Raw genomic sequence first — 16,738 nt, 5'->3', positions numbered from 1 at the left:
ACCCAGTCTTTCCCTAATCAGCAAACATATGGTAGGCAGAAGAGAAACCCACATTTAAAAGACAAGGCATTTTGGAAGTCAAATAGTTTATTGAACAAGTCATGTAAGATTAGCAGGAACACCAGGCCAAATCAAAATCATAACCGTACAACCTAAGTGTCAGCAATAGTGGCCAAATCAGATGTACATTTTAGTCGTATGGTGAAGGAGTTCCTCATTTCAAACAAGCGCATTAGTTTGCATAATTCCTCACCTCAATTACCTTTGCCCTTTTCTTCAAATGGAGGCACAGTAACAGGAGAAAGACGATTAAGGAGTTGGGCAAACCAAATTATGATCTCCCTATCTAGCTTGTTGAGGGGTCGGGCCATCTGTTCAAGGCCGGCCGCTTCTGCAGAGGTATGTTGGCAGTTGCTTCAGCTGAGGCGCGGGGGCCGATGGCCGCTTCTGCAGAGGTATGTTTGGCAGTTGCTTCAGCTGAGGCGCGGGGGGCGGCCGCTTCTGCAGAGGTATGTTTGGCAGTTGCTTCAGCTGAGGCGCGGGGGCCGACGGCCGCTTCTGCAGAGGTATGTTTGGCGGTTGCTTGAGCTGAGGCGCGGGGACCAGCGGCCGCTTCTGCAGAGGTATGGCTGGCAGTTGCTCCAGCTGAGGCGCGGGGGCCAGCCGCTTCTGCAGAGGTATGGCTGGCAGTTGCTCCAGCTGAGGCGCGGGGGCCAGCCGCTTCTGCAGAGGTATGTTTGGCAGTTGCTTCAGCTGAGGCGCGGGGGCAGATGGCCGCTTCTGCAGAGGTATGTTTGGCAGTTGCTTCAGCTGAGGCGCGGGGGCCGACGGCCGCTTCTGCAGAGGTATGTTTGGCGGTTGCTTGAGCTGAGGCGCGGGGACCAGCGGCCGCTTCTGCAGAGGTATGGCTGGCAGTTGCTCCAGCTGAGGCGCGGGGGCCAGCCGCTTCTGCAGAGGTATGGCTGGCAGTTGCTCCAGCTGAGGCGCGGGGGCCAGCCGCTTCTGCAGAGGTATGTTTGGCAGTTGCTTCAGCTGAAGCGCGGGCGGCCGCTTCTGCAGAGGTATGGCTGGCAGTTGCTTCAGCAGAGGCGCGGGGGCCGGCGGCCGCTTCTGCAGAGGTATGGCTGGCAGTTGCTTCTGCTGAGGCACGGCTGGCAGTTGCTTCTGCTGAGGCACGGGGGCCAGCCGCTTCTGCTGAGGTATGGCTGGCAGTTGCTTCAGCAGAGGCACGGGGGCCTGCGGCCGCTTCTGCAGAGGTATGGCTGGCAGTTGCTTCAGCAGAGGCGCGGGGGCCAGCCGCTTCTGCAGAGGCATGGTTGGCAGTTGCGGCATTTGGACCCTGCGTCACACAACATATACTTATGTTAGACCACCACCAAATCAAAGGGCCATTTTTTCCAGCCAAAGAGAGTCACAAAAGCAGGATTAGAGATAAAATGAATCACTAACCTTTTGAAAATCTTCATCAGATGACACTCATATAACATGTTACACAATACATTTATGTTTTACATTTTTTTACATTTACATTTAAGTCATTTAGCATATTGTTCGATAATATGCATATTTATATCCACAAATCTCGGTTTACATTGACGCCATGTTCAGAACTGCCTCCAAAATATCCAAAGGAATTATAGAAAGCTACGGCAGATAACAGAAATACTCATAAACTTTGATTAAATATACATTTTCTACATATAATTAAAGATACACTGGTTCTTAATGCAACCTCTGTGTCAGATTTTTTTTAAACGTTACGGAAAAAGCCTAACATTGCAATAATCTGAGACGGCGCTCAGACATAAAAGTATACGAAATTACAACATAAATATTCCCTTACCTTTGATCTTTCATCAGAATGTAGTGCAAGGAGTCCTAGTTCCACAATAAATCGTTGTTTTGTTCCATAATGTCCAATACTAGTGTCCAAGTAGCTGCACTTGCTATCACTTTCAGCTCACGTGCCCAAAAACTGACTCCTGGTCCAGGATAACTCGCACGAAAACTTCCAAAAGATATGTTCCAGGTCAAAAAAACTGGTCAAACTCAGTAGAGAATCAATCTTCAGGATGTTATCTGACCACCATGGGACACTGGGTGTAAACGATATAGTGAAATGCTTCCTTGCAAGCTCTTTCCTCAACAGTACAGAATCAATATGAAAGAAACAGAGAGAAAGGACAGAAAGAGGGGAGTGACAGCAAATCATAGCACAGTCCATGTGTATGTTCCCATGGTAGAAAGCATCTCCAATCCGAAATTAAATCTAGAACGGGCTTCCTATTTCGCAACAAAGCATACCTCACTCATGCTGCCAAACACCCTCGTAAAACTGACTATCCGCCAATTGACTTCGGCAACATCATTTACAAAATAGCCTCCAACTCTCAAATTGGATGCAGTCTATCACTTTTGGAATAACTGTCTTCAAAGTAATGACTCAGGACGTCGGGTTTGATATGAAAGCTTATTTTAGTAATAATACTTGTTCACGTTACATTTAACAACTTTAGATTCGACAGAGCAATGGAAGTAAGATGCTAATGAAAGGTCGGCTTAATCACTTCGCACCTGCACATAACTGGCGCCTTATTTCGCATTCCCTGTCGCAAGGCTTTCTGGAACTTGCAGTCAAAAGCGTAATTCAATACTAAACAAGAACAATTACATAACTGTAAAGAAATATCTTTCTATACAGCTCAATGAATTAACTTAAACATTAACTCTGTAACACATTAAAGTTACAACAATCACAGCGCCATCCATTATTGTCACCAAAGCCCCATATACTTCCCACCACTGTGAACTGAACTCTCTCGTTGGCTGGCCCTCGCTTCATACTCGTCGCCAAACCCACTGGCTCCAGTTCATCTACAAGTCTTTGCTAGGTAAAACACCGCCTTATCTCAGTTCACTGGTCACCATAGCAGCACCCAACCGCAGCACGCGCTCCAGAAGCGACATCCCCCGGCGCCTCAGCAGAAGCGTCCGGCCCCAGCGCCTCAGCAGAAACGACAGGCTCCGGCGCCTCAGCAGAAGCGTCCGGCCCCGGCGCCTCAGCAGAAACGTCAGGCCCCGGTGCCTCAGCAGAAGCGTCTGGCCCCTGCACCTCAGCAGAAACGACAGGCCCCGGCGCCTCAGCAGAAGCGACAAGCCTTGAACAGACTGCCCGACCACTCAACTAGGGAGATCATAATTTGGTTTGGCCAACACTTTAATCGTCTATATTTCACTGGTAACCCCCAAAGCCAATTCCTCCTTTGGCCGTCTTTCATTCCAGTTCTCTGCTGCCAATGACTGGAACGAACTGCAAAAATCACTGAAGGTGGAGACTCTTTATCTCCCTCACTAACTTCAAGCACCAGCTGTCAGAGCAGCTCACAGATCATTGCACCTGTAAATAACCCATCCATCTACCTCATCCCCATACTGTATTCATTTATTTATTTTGCTCCTTTGCACCCCAGTATCTCTACTTGCACATTCATCTTCTGCACATCTATCACTCCAGTGTTTAATTGCCATATCGTAATTGCCTCGCCACCATGGCCTATTTTATTGCCTTTACCTCCCTTATCTTACCTCATTTGCACACACTGTAAATATATATTTATTTTTTCTCCTGTATTATTCTGTATGTTTGTTTATTCCATGTGTAACTCTGTTGTTGTATGTGTCAAACTGCTATGCTTTATCTTGGCCAGGTCGCAGTTGTAAATGAGAACTTGTTCTCAACTAGCCTACCTGGTTAAATAAAGGTTTAATTAAAAACTAAAAACAAAAACTAGCCTACTGAGCTGACGGCACTTGTTATGTTAACAATAACACTGAAAATGTCTAAAAAGAAGGACCAAGTGTCTTCAACAGGGGGGGATCAAGCTGATTCTACAACATTTTACAGAGGCCAGTTCATGAAGGAAGGTTTGCTCATTAAAGTTTTTTAGCATGCCTCTATGTCAAATCTGGACAGGTCGTTTCACAGAGCAGCCATTACGAAAACGGTGATCACTAAGGTCATTACAGAAAACACCAGACTGATACCTATCAGGATTATTTGTGAGGGTGACATCAAGGAGAGTAGCCTTTTCTGGGTGTTTGGAGTCATACCGTGTGGTATTGCTGATAATCTGAGAAAGATTTTGGGAGTCCCATTGACTTAGGACTTGTTCAGGTGGTTTAAGCATGTCCCAGTTTAGGTCACCTAGCAGTACAAATTCAGACTTAGTGAAAGGAGCCATGAGAGAGCTTAGGGCAGGTAGATTACTGACCCGTGTTGATGGAGGACGATAGCACCAAGCAACAGTCAACAAAGAGATATTTGAAAGTTTGATGCCTAAAACAAGCAAATCAAATTGTTTGGGCACAGATTTGGTGGAGACAAATGAGCACTGAAGGTGATCCTTGGAAAAGATGGCCACTCCTTCCACCTTTAGATGATCTGTTTTCTGAGGGTTGGCAGTCAAGAGATTGACTGCAGACCCTAAGACATTGACTGCAGACACTAAAGGAGGTGCTAAATACTAATTGGCAGGCAAACATTAGACAATCCTACCAGTGTGTCTGATCTATAATGGATATTACCATCTCTGTCCAAATATCTGTACATAAAACTGCTCAAATGTGAGGTGCAGCAGAGGAGCTAAAGGAGGATGGGCTTATTTTCATGGCCTTGAATGGAATTGATGGAACAGAGTTTGATATGTTGGACTCCGTTCCATTGATTCCATTCCAGCCATTACAATCAGCCTGTCCTCCTCTAGGTCCTCCCACCAGCCTCCTCTGGTGTGGCATTTTGGAACATTCTGAATAGGCCTACCACCGTGTGCATATTCATGCACTTAAAATGTGAAGAAATAATAGTTTTTCAACATTTGGATCCTAACATTCTGATCTAGGGGTAGCCTAGTGGTTAGAGCGTTGGACTAGTAACTGAAAGGTTGCAAGTTTGAATCCCTGAGCTGACAAGGCACAAATATGTCGTTCTGCCCCTGAACAGGCAATTAACCCACTGTTCCTAGGCTTTCATTGAAATTAAGAATTTGTTCTTAACTGACTTGCCTAGTAAAATATATATATATTTTTTAAATCTGTTCCATCAGCCTTATGAATTGATACAGCATATACCTCCACTATACTACTTTGATACACATCAGTGGGGATTAAGAATTGAGTACACAAATTGTCCATTGAAAACAAAGTGGTACACCTGCGTATATCCTCCATTACACCACTAACTGTACGATTTGAGAAGGGTAATCCTCCCTCACTGCTTTTGCCTTTTCACATCACCTTCCGTAGACCGGTGCACTGAGGTTCAGGTTAGTAGAACTCCCTCATAGGCTGCATTACAAAGGCATCCCAATTCTGATATTTTTTTTCACGAATTAGTCTTTTGACCAATCAGCTCTGAAAAAGATCCGATGTGAAAAGATCTGATGTGATTGCTCAAAACACTAATACTTGGAAAAATGATTAGAATTGGACTCCCTGTGTAACACAGCAATAGGTCAGTGTCTACAGCTAAAGTGAGGCAACGCAACAACCAATGGTTGCGTGCCACATCATCAACTGTGTCATCCACTGACATATGATGTGGTTAGTTGATACTTAAAATACCTATCAAGGCGATGTAAGATCTGGCAGACTTCAGCAACGTCTAAGCTTTGGAAAGTGGCTGAAGTCTGTTTGGACGCAATCACATACTACCTCATAGTCTGTTTGGTCCCACCCACACAGGCTGTGTTTACACAGGCAGCCCAATTCTGACCTTTTGCCCCACGTTGCTGGCAAAACGGCTGACCTGATTGGTGAAAAGACCAATTAGTGGGAAAAAGATCAGAATTTGGCAGCTACAGACGCATGAACATGTATGAAATGTAATATGCGTTCATCAATTGTCTGTTTTTTTGTAAGTTGTTGAACTGAATTTGGTCTTTCTTTTGTCGTCCAATTCTCTCTCTGTTGTTCACCATACGTCAACGGATGACTGCACCTAATCGCATTTGGGAAATTGAACCAATGGAAATGAAGTTCATTGGCTGACAGCTGTACATAATTAGCCAGCCAGGGTAGAAGGGTCTGGGATTCCTTCATGAGGTGCAACCAAAACAGCTGTTAGAAATAGCAACCGGGATATTCTGGCAGGCTGTCGAGAATTAGTTCTTGAATACTGTTGTGGTTTTGATCACTAAAATGGCTGTGACTTTTGGACTCTCTTTGAGGTTAGTTTTCCAATGTATTCATCTGATTGGTTTACATGTCTTAAAGTGTTCACTGGTTATTGATGTTTAACTGTCTGACTGTTTTGTAGTGTTTCTTGGATTTGTTGCCTGCTAATTGGAGGGATAACTTGTTTTACACTTAAAGGTGCGTTTTGCTTTCCACTAATTCAGGTCAAATCACAAATCTACTTCCGATACAAATTAAGGCTGGCATTTTACCACAATGTTTTCTTTGTTTCCTAGGTAACGCTCATGGGCATCCTGCCTACACTCGACCTGAACCAACTGGATCCTATGCCCAAGCAAGTGTGGTGTCTGGTCCAAATGCTAAAGCTACAGGCCACAATGCCACGACAGCAGAAGCTACTGGCCACAATGCCACGTCAGCAGAAGCTACTGGCCACAATGCCACGTCAGCAGAAGCTACTGGCCACAATGCCACGTCAGCAGAAGCTACTGGCCACAATGCCACGTCAGCAGAAGCTACTGGCCACAATGCCACGTCAGCAGAAGCTACTGGCCACAATGCCACGTCAGCAGAAGCTACTGGCCACAATGCCACGTCAGCAGAAGCTACTGGCCACAATGCCACGTCAGCAGAAGCTACTGGCCACAATGCCACGTCAGCAGAAGCTACTGGCCATAATGCCACGTCAAGTGTGAAGTCCGGCGCCTCAGCAGTAGCGTCCGGCCCAGGCGCCTCAGCAGAAGCGTCCGGCCCAGGCGCCTCAGCAGAAGCGTCAGGCCCAGGCGCCTCAGCAGAAGCGACAGGCCCAGGCGCCTCAGCAGAAGCGACAGGCCCAGGCGCCTCAGCAGAAGCGACAGGCCCAGGCGCCTCAGCAGAAGCGACAGGCCCAGGCGCCTCAGCAGAAGCGACAGGCCCAGGCGCCTCAGCAGAAGCGACAGGCCCAGGCGCCTCAGCAGAAGCGTCAGGCCCAGGCGCCTCAGCAGAAGCGACAAGCCTTGAACAGACCACTCAACTAGGGAGATCATAATTTGGTTTCGCCAACTCTTTAATCGTCTTATCCCTGTTACTGTGCCTCTTGCAGAAAAGGGTAAAGGTAACTGAGGTGGGGAAATGTGCGAACTAATGTGCTTGTTTGAAATGAGGATCTCCTTCACTTGTACATCATCATGCAAATTGTATACAGGGGTGTATGATACAATGTTATGGAATTGTTTTTATAAACATACGACTAAATTTACTTCTGATCTAGTGATATTGCTGACACACTTTTAGGTTCTACGGTTATGCTTTTGATTTAGCCTGGTGTTCCTGCTACTCTTGCATGATTTTGCTCAATAAACCATTTGACTTTCAAAAAACCTTGTCCTTAAAATATGTTCTTCTGCCTACCATGTGCTTGCTGTTTGGGAACAGACTGTGGGCCTGGAGTAAAAGGGAATGTGGTTCACAACACTTGTATAAACAGATTTGTTTCTGGTAGTTCAAATTGTAAAGTTCTCTAACTTGTCAGAGCTCCATATGTTCATACTTTACCTGTCCCTTTGTGTAGGCTGTTTGATTTACAGTAATCTGTCTTTTACCACCAATGCCCAAAGAATGTGAATGCAGCTTAACTCATCGTCCCATTACTTGTCACGAACCTGTCCCAGGGACGCTGAAGTTTCTCCTTGACCTTATTCAGAAACATTAAAACTACTTGCTACATTCTGCCTGTTCTACAATCGCTCGGGATGGCTGGGCAGTGATTCTGGTTCATCTCAATCGCTCGTTAGAGTTGATTTCAGAATGTCACTTTGGTGATGGTACCTCACTGTTTAAACATATTGCAAATGGACAAGAGTCACCAGCAAGTCACCGTCCATCAGTCAATTAGATATCATTCTGACACCAAACTGATACAAACTGACACCAAACCCACTTTTTCCAACTCGTTTAGTAGCCAACTATCACATATTTCAGAGCTGGCCCAAAATTCACAACGCCTTCGGTTCAAACCATAAAAAAAAACACAGAACACGTAGTTACGTTCTAGCTGCGGGTCCATTTCTTATGTTATGTGTAGGCCTAGCTGAGCCGACCCCGAATCCCAAGTTTCGGCTCGATAGGTAATTTGTTGTCCGAGCAAAACCCAAATTGGTGCTGAAAATCCACTTTTTTCCATGACTTGCTACGGGGTCCTTGAATGAGCTATCGGACAGAAACGTTGGGGTCTGTCTATATGTGCCGAGACGGTCGCAATGCACCAAGTCTTGCGACTCTGGGACATTTCTAAATGTTGTCATTTTCGTGATGCAAAAATAAATTGAAGTCATTGCAAATGTACGAGGCTGTTTCTCGGTCCGAGAACCTTCTAGAGCCACGTAACTCACCACGCACTATCGACCTGAGGTCTAGAACAGGATTCTAAAGTTTCGGAACTCTAGGTCTGACGGTTATTTAACCTGTTGATCCTACCCCCTACTTTTTCAAACATTCTGTTAAAAATCGCGCAACATTTCAGCACCCTGCTACTCATGCCAGGAATATAGTATATGCATATGATTAGTATGTGTGGATAGAAAACACTCAGACGTTTCTAAAACTGGTTAAATCACGGCTGTGACTATAACAGAACGTGCGTTTCATCGAAAAGCGCAGGAAAATCTGATCACTGAAAACTGGAAAATATATCAATGCTCCACTTGAATGTATTGTTGAAGGCGAACCACATTACCTGGAGCCGAGGTTGCAATACCTACAGCTTCCACACGATGTCAACAGTCTTGTCATTTGCCTAGGCTTTGTTTCTTGGTCAAACGAACAAGAGACAGCCCATTTCTTCCGGTCTCCGACCGGATATTTTGGTTGAGATTTATCCGGACATTATTTCAAGACATAGAGCTATAGAATATACATCGCCCTGTGATCAATTTGATCGATTATTAACGTTTACTAATACCTAAAGTTGCATTACAAAAGTATTTTGAAGTGTTTTGTGAAAGTTTATCGTCGACTTTTTAATTAAAAAAAATGACGTTGTGTTATAAAACGCTGTGTTTTTCCTTGATCACACAGTCTTCATAGATCGATATCTAGGCTATATATGGACCGATTTAATCGAAAAAAAGACCCAATAGTGATGTTTATGGGACATCTAGGAGTGCCAACAAAGAAGATGGTCAAAGGTAATGAATGTTTTATGTTTTATTTCTGTGTTTTGTGTCGCGCCGACTATGCTAATTATTTTGATTACGTCCCCTGCGGGTCTTTAGGGGTGTTGCATGCTATCAGATAATAGCTTCTCATGCTTTCGCCGAAAAGCATTTTAAAAATCTGACTTGTTGGCTGGATTCACAACGAGTGTAGCTTTAATTCAGTACCCTGCATGTGTGTTTTAATGAACGTTTGAGTTTTAACGAGTGCTATTAGCATTTAGCGTAGCGCATTTGCATTTCCAGATGTCTAGATGGGACGCCTGCGTGTCGGGTGGAGGTAAGAGGTTAAAAGTTCCAACAAGGTTAACTAATGCAGGCAGTGTATGTCTCTACGCACCCCAATGTGTCCCTCCTTCCAAGCTGTGTGTGTGTGATTTAGTTTTCCATTGAAATTTTATGGGACAAATGACTGATTTACAGTTCATGGGGGTTGCCAAATCACATATATGAAGTTTTGGAAAGATCTGACTTTTTTAACCCCTCGAAACAGCCCCTGAGACACCAATTATGGCACTTCCGGTTGGCACAGGAAGCTATAAGTGTCCGGGGGTGTCCTCGGATGGGGCCACAGTGTCTCCTAACCCCTCCTGTCTCAGCCTCCAGTATTTATGCTGCAGTAGTTTATGTGTCGGGGGGCTAGGGTCAGTTTGTTATATCTGGAGTACTTCTCCTGTCCTATTCGGTGTCCTGTGTGAATCTAAGTGTGTGTTCTCTAATTCTCTCCTTCTCTCTTTCTTTCTCTCTCTCGGAGGACCTGAGCCCTAGGACCATGCCCCAGGACTACCTGACATGATGACTCCTTGCTGTCCCCAGTCCACCTGGCCATGCTGCTGCTCCAGTTTCAACTGGCCTGGGCCCTAGGACCATGTCCCAGCACTACCTGACATGATGACTCCTTGCTGTCCCCAGTCCACCTGGCCATGCTGCTGTTCCAGTTTCAACTGTTCTGCCTTATTATTATTCGACCATGCTGGTCATTTATGAATATTTGAACATCTTGGTCATGTTCTGTTATAATCTCTTCCCGGCACAGCCAGAAGAGGACTGGCCACCCCACATAGCCCGGTTCCTCTCTAGGTTTTTTCCTAGGTTTTGGCCTTTCTAGGGAGTTTTTCCTAGCCATCGTGCTTTTACACCTGCATTGTTTGCTGTTTGGGGTTTTAGGCTGGGTTTCTGTACAGCACTTTGAGATATCAGCTGATGTACGAAGGGCTATATAAATACATTTGATTTGATTTGATTTGATACGTCAACACTATCCTTATTGTTGTATGCTTTTACAGAATCCTGAGTTTTAAGTCCTTACGTTAAGAACTGACTGATTTACACAGGGTTGAATGCACTATGTCTATCAAACTGCAGGCAGGGTATGGATATACACTTTTAGGGTGATTTTAACCACTTACGGTTGGTCCAGGAAGCTTAGAATCAACACAGGTAGACCTCGTAGTGGCCTGTTGGACTGTCATCGAAGACAGGTTCATATGACATTCATAACCCACATAGGCTTCAGGTTGAATTTAGGGGTGCAGGCAATGTATTCCTATGGGGAGAGAAGTCAATGCAAAATGTTTGATGTAAACACCTTTTAACAGTTAAGGGTTAACCCTTTCACACGTACCATCACACGGGTGTTTAGAACACTCATTTAGAATGCACATTTAGAACGGCAGTTTCGAATGACGCAACAATCAGCGTTTGAGCTGGCCACACTTTTTTCAGAAACTATTTACACAAACACAGTCCTTACAAACTTATGTCCAGAATGTCAGCAGTTTATTTTTGGATGCATTGTTCAGATATTCACAGAAGAAGATATAGCATAACACAATCATCCTTACCGGAAAAATGTAGGCTACATTTGTCCTAGCGCTGAGGAAAGATTGACCCAACACAAGCAGTCATATTTTCTAACTCTCGGCTGACGTAAACTACAATATGAATTAGCTAATAGCAATTACTGTATATAATTAATCACATCACGGGTGAGTGAGCTCACCATTGATCGAAATAACTAGGTAAAACACTTTATAGAAATCGAAAGTAATCCGACGATTAGTTTCAGCGCGCAGCCATGCATTTATTCCTCACAGAAACCTAAGATAATAAGAGAAGACGAGATGAGTTTGGTCTGTTTGTAGTATGCATATTGAAGGGGTGTGTCATCTACCGTCGTTCACATCCCACCATTAATTTCCGGAAGTCCTCAAAAAATTAGTGAACTCTTACTCACCTCATTTTGTTATAACATCTTTGGTCAAACAGAGGTGAATCCCAGAATGCATTGTATGTCAACAAACATGGCTACACAGCTGGAATTAGCTTAGCTCATCATAATCAGTACAACCTTCAAAAAGGTATTTTACACACATAATATGTGCCCATTACAATCTGTGCAAGAATCGGAATGCATGATTTGTCACCTAGAATTGAAAACGTGAATAAAATCGTAAATACACAAATAATTACCACACAAAACATTTTCTGATAGTGATTTATTGATACAAGTAGCGCGTGCCGGCAGTCAACCACGTAACCTCCCACTCTGCGCCATTCAGTGTTGTTGCAGCCATGACGCAACAAGCATCGTTTTACAGAGCTAATAGAATAATGTAGCTAGGTAAGCATGATTGACAATAACACCATAAAGGTTATAACATGTGTAACGTTACCTCACGTGTCCGCAGTTATAAGGAATATATTATGATCTACAGCTACAGCAGAAACGGCATACGGAAACTATTATTATAACTATTATAACGTAATAAGGCACTTACTTTGATGGAAACGCAGCCTGGATTTGAACCAGGGAGTCTGTAGTGACACCTCTAGTACTGATGTGCTGTGCCTTTGACCGCTGCACCACTTGAGAGTCATAAGGCCATGGTAGCTTCAAAATGCAACAAGATAATACTTCTCTGACACATTTAGCATTGTTTTACAGAGCTAATAGAAGAATGTGGCTACATAAGCACGACTGACTATAACACCGTAAAGGTTATAAAATGAGTAACGTTACCTCACGTGTCCGCAGTAATAAAGAATATACACAAATATATTATGCTCCATACATACAGTACGCTACAATAGAAATGTGGAATAGAAAATGTGAACACGTGTGCAGATCCTGTTCTGACGGGAGATGAGCAAATGTCTGCAGACGTGAACTGCACAAACAATTGGGAAGTGCTTGGGGAATTTTGTCCGTTTCAGAAATGTCCCAAAAATGTAATTATCCGCAAAAGTAAAAATGACTATTTTTATGTGAATGAATGAGGAGGCGGAACACACCTAAATTCAAACTGTTTTTAGAAAATAAAAACTTGTTTGAAAATCATTTGAAATTGAAGTTAAAACAACCTATAAATATAAACAGGCTGCGTGCTTTAGTTTGAGGGCAGCGCAGATCAAATGTACTGTTACGTATCAATCACATTCTGGAATGGAGAGAACATTCTAACATCACGTGCATAAAAAAACTCACGCTGGGGCGACCGTTAGAGATATTTGGAACTCACGCGTGAAAGGGTTAATGCCACACGGTCAAGGTCAGACTTGCACGGATCGGAAGGACCATAGGAACATACCTGAGGTCAAATTGTGCTTCTCACCCTAACGGTTCTCTCACTGTCACCCAAAAGCAAATGACGTTGTGGGGCAGGCTTCATTTTGGGCCTACTATTCTAATGGTCGCTGCGCTTAGAACGAGCGAGCTACGGTCAAGCGGGATATCTCGTTGAACTCGGCACGGACTAGAGATTATGTTTATGCCATTGCCTGCTCTCTGTGTCTTTGAACACCGCACTTTTTCACTCCATCCTTGCTGTGTGTGTGTGTGAGAGTTTTTCTTTGACAGCTGCTGGGAGAAATGACTGATTTACAGTTTAGGAGGGTTACCTAGTCACACATATGAAGTTTTGGAGAGATGTGACTTTTCTAACCCTTCAAAACAGTCAGTGTGACCCAATTAAATGTACTTCCGGTTGGCACAGGAAGCTATAGGTAAACACATGTCTTGATTGACATAGCCACTTACAGAATCCTGAGTTTTAAGTCTTTAAGTTAAGAATTGACTGATCTACACAGGGTTGAATGCACTATGTATATCAAACTGAAGGCAGTGTATGGATAAACACTTTTGGGGTGATTAGGGTGAACTTTTAGGGTGAACCACTTCCAGTTGCTTCAGGAAGCTTAGAATTGACACAGGTAGACCTCATAGTGGTCTGATGGACTGTCATAGAAGACAGGTTCATAAGACATTCATAACCCACATAGGCTTCAGGGGTGATACGTTTTTGACAAAAAAATACTTTTTTCAAAATTTTGCTTTTGGATGTTGACTTGGGTTACATTTCCAATATGAAAAACCAAGGTGGAGCAACTCGCCACCTGTTGGATTTTTAAAGTGTTACAACTGGCAATTGCCATATGGCATTTGCCATACACTTTGCATGAATCAACGTCGAATTGGGTGGTATTGGACATCGTGTATATGGTTTGTCCGATGCCAATGACTTCCCATTCATTTTTGTCCAATTCAGGGGGGTATTCCCTTACCTGTCCCAGGGATGCTGAAGTTTCTCCTTGACCTTATTCAGAAACATTTAAGGGCTTTAACATTGTTTCCCATGCTTGTTTAATAAACCATAAACATTTAATGAACATGCACCTGTCGAACGGTCGTGAAGACACTAACAGCTTACAGACGGTAGGCAATTAAGGTCACAGTTATGAAAACTTAAAACACAAAAGAGGCCTTTCTACTGACTCTGAAAAAAACACCAAAAGAGAGATGCCCAGGGTCCCTGCTCATCTGCATGAACGTGCCTTAGGTACGCTGCAAGGAGGCATGAGGACAGCTGATGTGGCCAGGGCAATAAATTGCAATGTCCGTACTGTGAGACGCCTATGACAGCGCTACATTGAGACAGGACGGACAGCTGATCGTCCTCGGAGTGGCAGACCACGTGTGACAACACCTGCACAGCATCGGTACATGCGAACATCACACCTGCAGGACAGGTACAGGAAGGCAACAACTGCCCAAGTTAAACCAGGAACGCACAATCCCTCCATCAGTGCTCAGGCTGTCCGCAATAGGCTGAGAGAGGCTGGACTGAGGGCTTGTAGGCAATCTCAACGCTGTGCGTTACAGGGAAGACATCCTCCTCCCTCATGTGGTTCCCTTCCTGCAGACTCATCCTGACATGACCCTCCAGCATGACAATGCCACCAGCCATACTGCTCGTTCTGTGCGTGATTTCCTGCAAGACAGGAATAACAGTGTTCTGCCATTGCCAGCAAAGAGCTCGGAAATCAATCCCATTGAGCAAGTCTAGGACCTGTTGGATCGGAGGGTGACGGCCATTCCCCCCAGAAATGTCTGGGAACTTGCAGTTGCCTTGGTGGATGAGTCAGGGCCTGGTATCTCACAGCAAGAACTGGCAAATCTGGTGCAGTCCATGAGATGCACTGCAGTTCTTAATACATCTGGTGTCCACAACAGATACTGTTACCTTTGACCCCCCCTTTGTTCCGGGACACATTATTCCATTTGTTAGTCACATGTTTGTGGAACTTGTTCAGTTTGTTGTTGAATCTTATGTTCATACACATTTTTGTACATCAAGTTTGCTGAAAATTACACAGCTGACAGTGAGATGTTCCTTCCCCCCCCCCCTGAGGTTAGTTGCTTGACAGTCCTAAAATGTCAGAACGCTAAGTGTTTCTTGAAATTGTTGGACACCTTGATACCAAAAAAAGCAAGTCACCAGCCAGGCTTAAGAACCAATTCATATTTATGTCTCTAGATAATTTTGTACAAAGTGAGAGCTTAAGTGCACCTTTTAAAATCTATTGAAGTTCCTGCCAGGGGCTTCTGCAAGTGCAACCTCATTGTGGTAGTGTAGAAATGGATTGTGCAGAAGACCACATTGAAAGTTGACATAAGGAATGTCTGAACGACTCCAAGTGGAGTACTTTTCACAGCTGAAAGCGATGAACGCATATATGATTGCATCCATGTGCCTGGCCAGACCAACATTGTAGTACAGGCAGAATGTATCAAGTCGTTTTAATGTTTCTGAATAAGGTCTAGGAGAAACTTCAGCGTCCCTGGGACAGGTTAGTGACAAGTAATGGGACGATGAGTTAAGCTGCATTCACATTCTTTGGGCATTGGTGGTAAAAGGCAGATTACTGTAAATCAAACAGCCTACACAAAGGGACAGGTAAAGTATGAACATATGAGGGAGCTCTGACAAGTTAGAGAACTTTACAATTTGAACTACCAGAAACAAATCTGTTTATACAAGTGTTGTGAACCACATTCCCTTTTACTCCAGGCCCACAGTCTGTTCCCAAACAGCAAGCACATGGTAGGCAGAAGAGAACATTATATTTTAAGGACAAGGTTTTTGAAAGTCAAATGGTTTATTGAGCAAATCATGCAAGATCAGCAGGAACACCAGGCTAAATCAAAAGCATAACCGTAGAACCTAAAAGTGTGTCAGCAATATCACTACATCAGAAGTCAATTTAGTCTGTTTATAAAAACAATTCATAACATTGTATCATCCACCCCTGTATACAATTTGCATGACGATGTACAAGTGAAGGAGATCCTCATTTCAAACAAGCGCATTAGTTCGCACATTTCCCCACCTCAGTTACCTTTACCCTTTTCTACAAGAGGCACAGTAACAGGGATAAGACGATTAAGGAGTTTGCCAAACCAAATTATGATCTCCCTAGTTGAGTGGTCGGGCCGTCTGTTCAAGGCTTGTCGCTTCTGCTGAGGCGCCGGGGCCGGACGCTTCTGCTGAGGCGCCTGGGCCTGACGCTTCTGCTGAGGCGCCGGGGCCGGACGCTTCTGCTGAGGCGCCGGGGCCTGAGGCTTCTGCTGAGGCGCCGGGGCCTGAAGCTTCTGCTGAGGCGCCGGGGCCTGAAGCTTCTGCTGAGGCGCCGGGGCCTGAAGCTTCTGCTGAGGCGCCGGGGCCTGAAGCTTCTGCTGAGGCGCCGGGGCCTGAAGCTTCTGCTGAGGCGCCGGGGCCTGAAGCTTCTGCTGAGGCGCCGGGGCCTGAGGCGTCGGGGCCTGAGGCTTCTGCTGAGGCGCCGGGGCCTGAAGCTTCTGCGGAGGCGCCGGGGCCTGAAGCTTCTGCGGAGGCGCCGGGGCCTGAAGCTTCTGCGGAGGCGCCGGGGCCTGAAGCTTCTGCGGAGGCGCCGGGGCCTGAAGCTTCTGCGGAGGCGCCGGGGCCTGAAGCTTCTGCGGAGGCGCCGGGGCCTGAAGCTTCTGCGGAGGCGCCGGGGCCTGAAGCTTCTGCGGAGGCGCCGGGGCCTGAAGCTTCTGC

The 16,738-nt window shown here is 45.1% G+C and overlaps 2 protein-coding genes across 3 annotated transcripts in view; both read left to right on the top strand.

Annotated features, from left to right (window-relative positions):
* The window catches only part of LOC127931308 (uncharacterized), a 97,531-nt gene that overhangs the window by 20,423 nt on the left and 60,370 nt on the right, over positions 1 to 16,738 (top strand). The window contains exons 7-8 of the mRNA XM_052523338.1: positions 510 to 1,061; positions 1,146 to 1,256. Coding sequence (XP_052379298.1) covers positions 510 to 1,061; positions 1,146 to 1,256 — 663 coding nt within the window. The remainder of the gene's footprint in view (positions 1 to 509; positions 1,062 to 1,145; positions 1,257 to 16,738) is intronic.
* Positions 5,958 to 16,738, top strand: part of LOC127931466 (autotransporter adhesin BpaC-like) — a 17,458-nt gene continuing 6,677 nt past the window's right edge. The window contains exons 1-3 of one of the 2 annotated variants that reach the window (XM_052524321.1): positions 6,056 to 6,224; positions 6,314 to 6,369; positions 6,468 to 7,550. In XM_052524321.1, coding sequence (XP_052380281.1) covers positions 6,196 to 6,224; positions 6,314 to 6,369; positions 6,468 to 7,219 — 837 coding nt within the window. In that variant the 5' untranslated portion in view covers positions 6,056 to 6,195 and the 3' untranslated portion in view covers positions 7,220 to 7,550. Of the gene's footprint in view, positions 6,225 to 6,313; positions 6,370 to 6,467; positions 7,551 to 16,738 lie in introns of those variants that run through there. The other variant, XM_052524323.1, reaches the window with a different exon arrangement.

This window comes from Oncorhynchus keta, chromosome 8 (genome assembly GCF_023373465.1).
Source record: "Oncorhynchus keta strain PuntledgeMale-10-30-2019 chromosome 8, Oket_V2, whole genome shotgun sequence".
Classification (NCBI taxonomy): Eukaryota; Metazoa; Chordata; class Actinopteri; order Salmoniformes; family Salmonidae; genus Oncorhynchus; species Oncorhynchus keta.
Note: the sequence above shows the minus strand (reverse complement) of the source record. Positions and strands in the feature narration are given on the sequence as shown.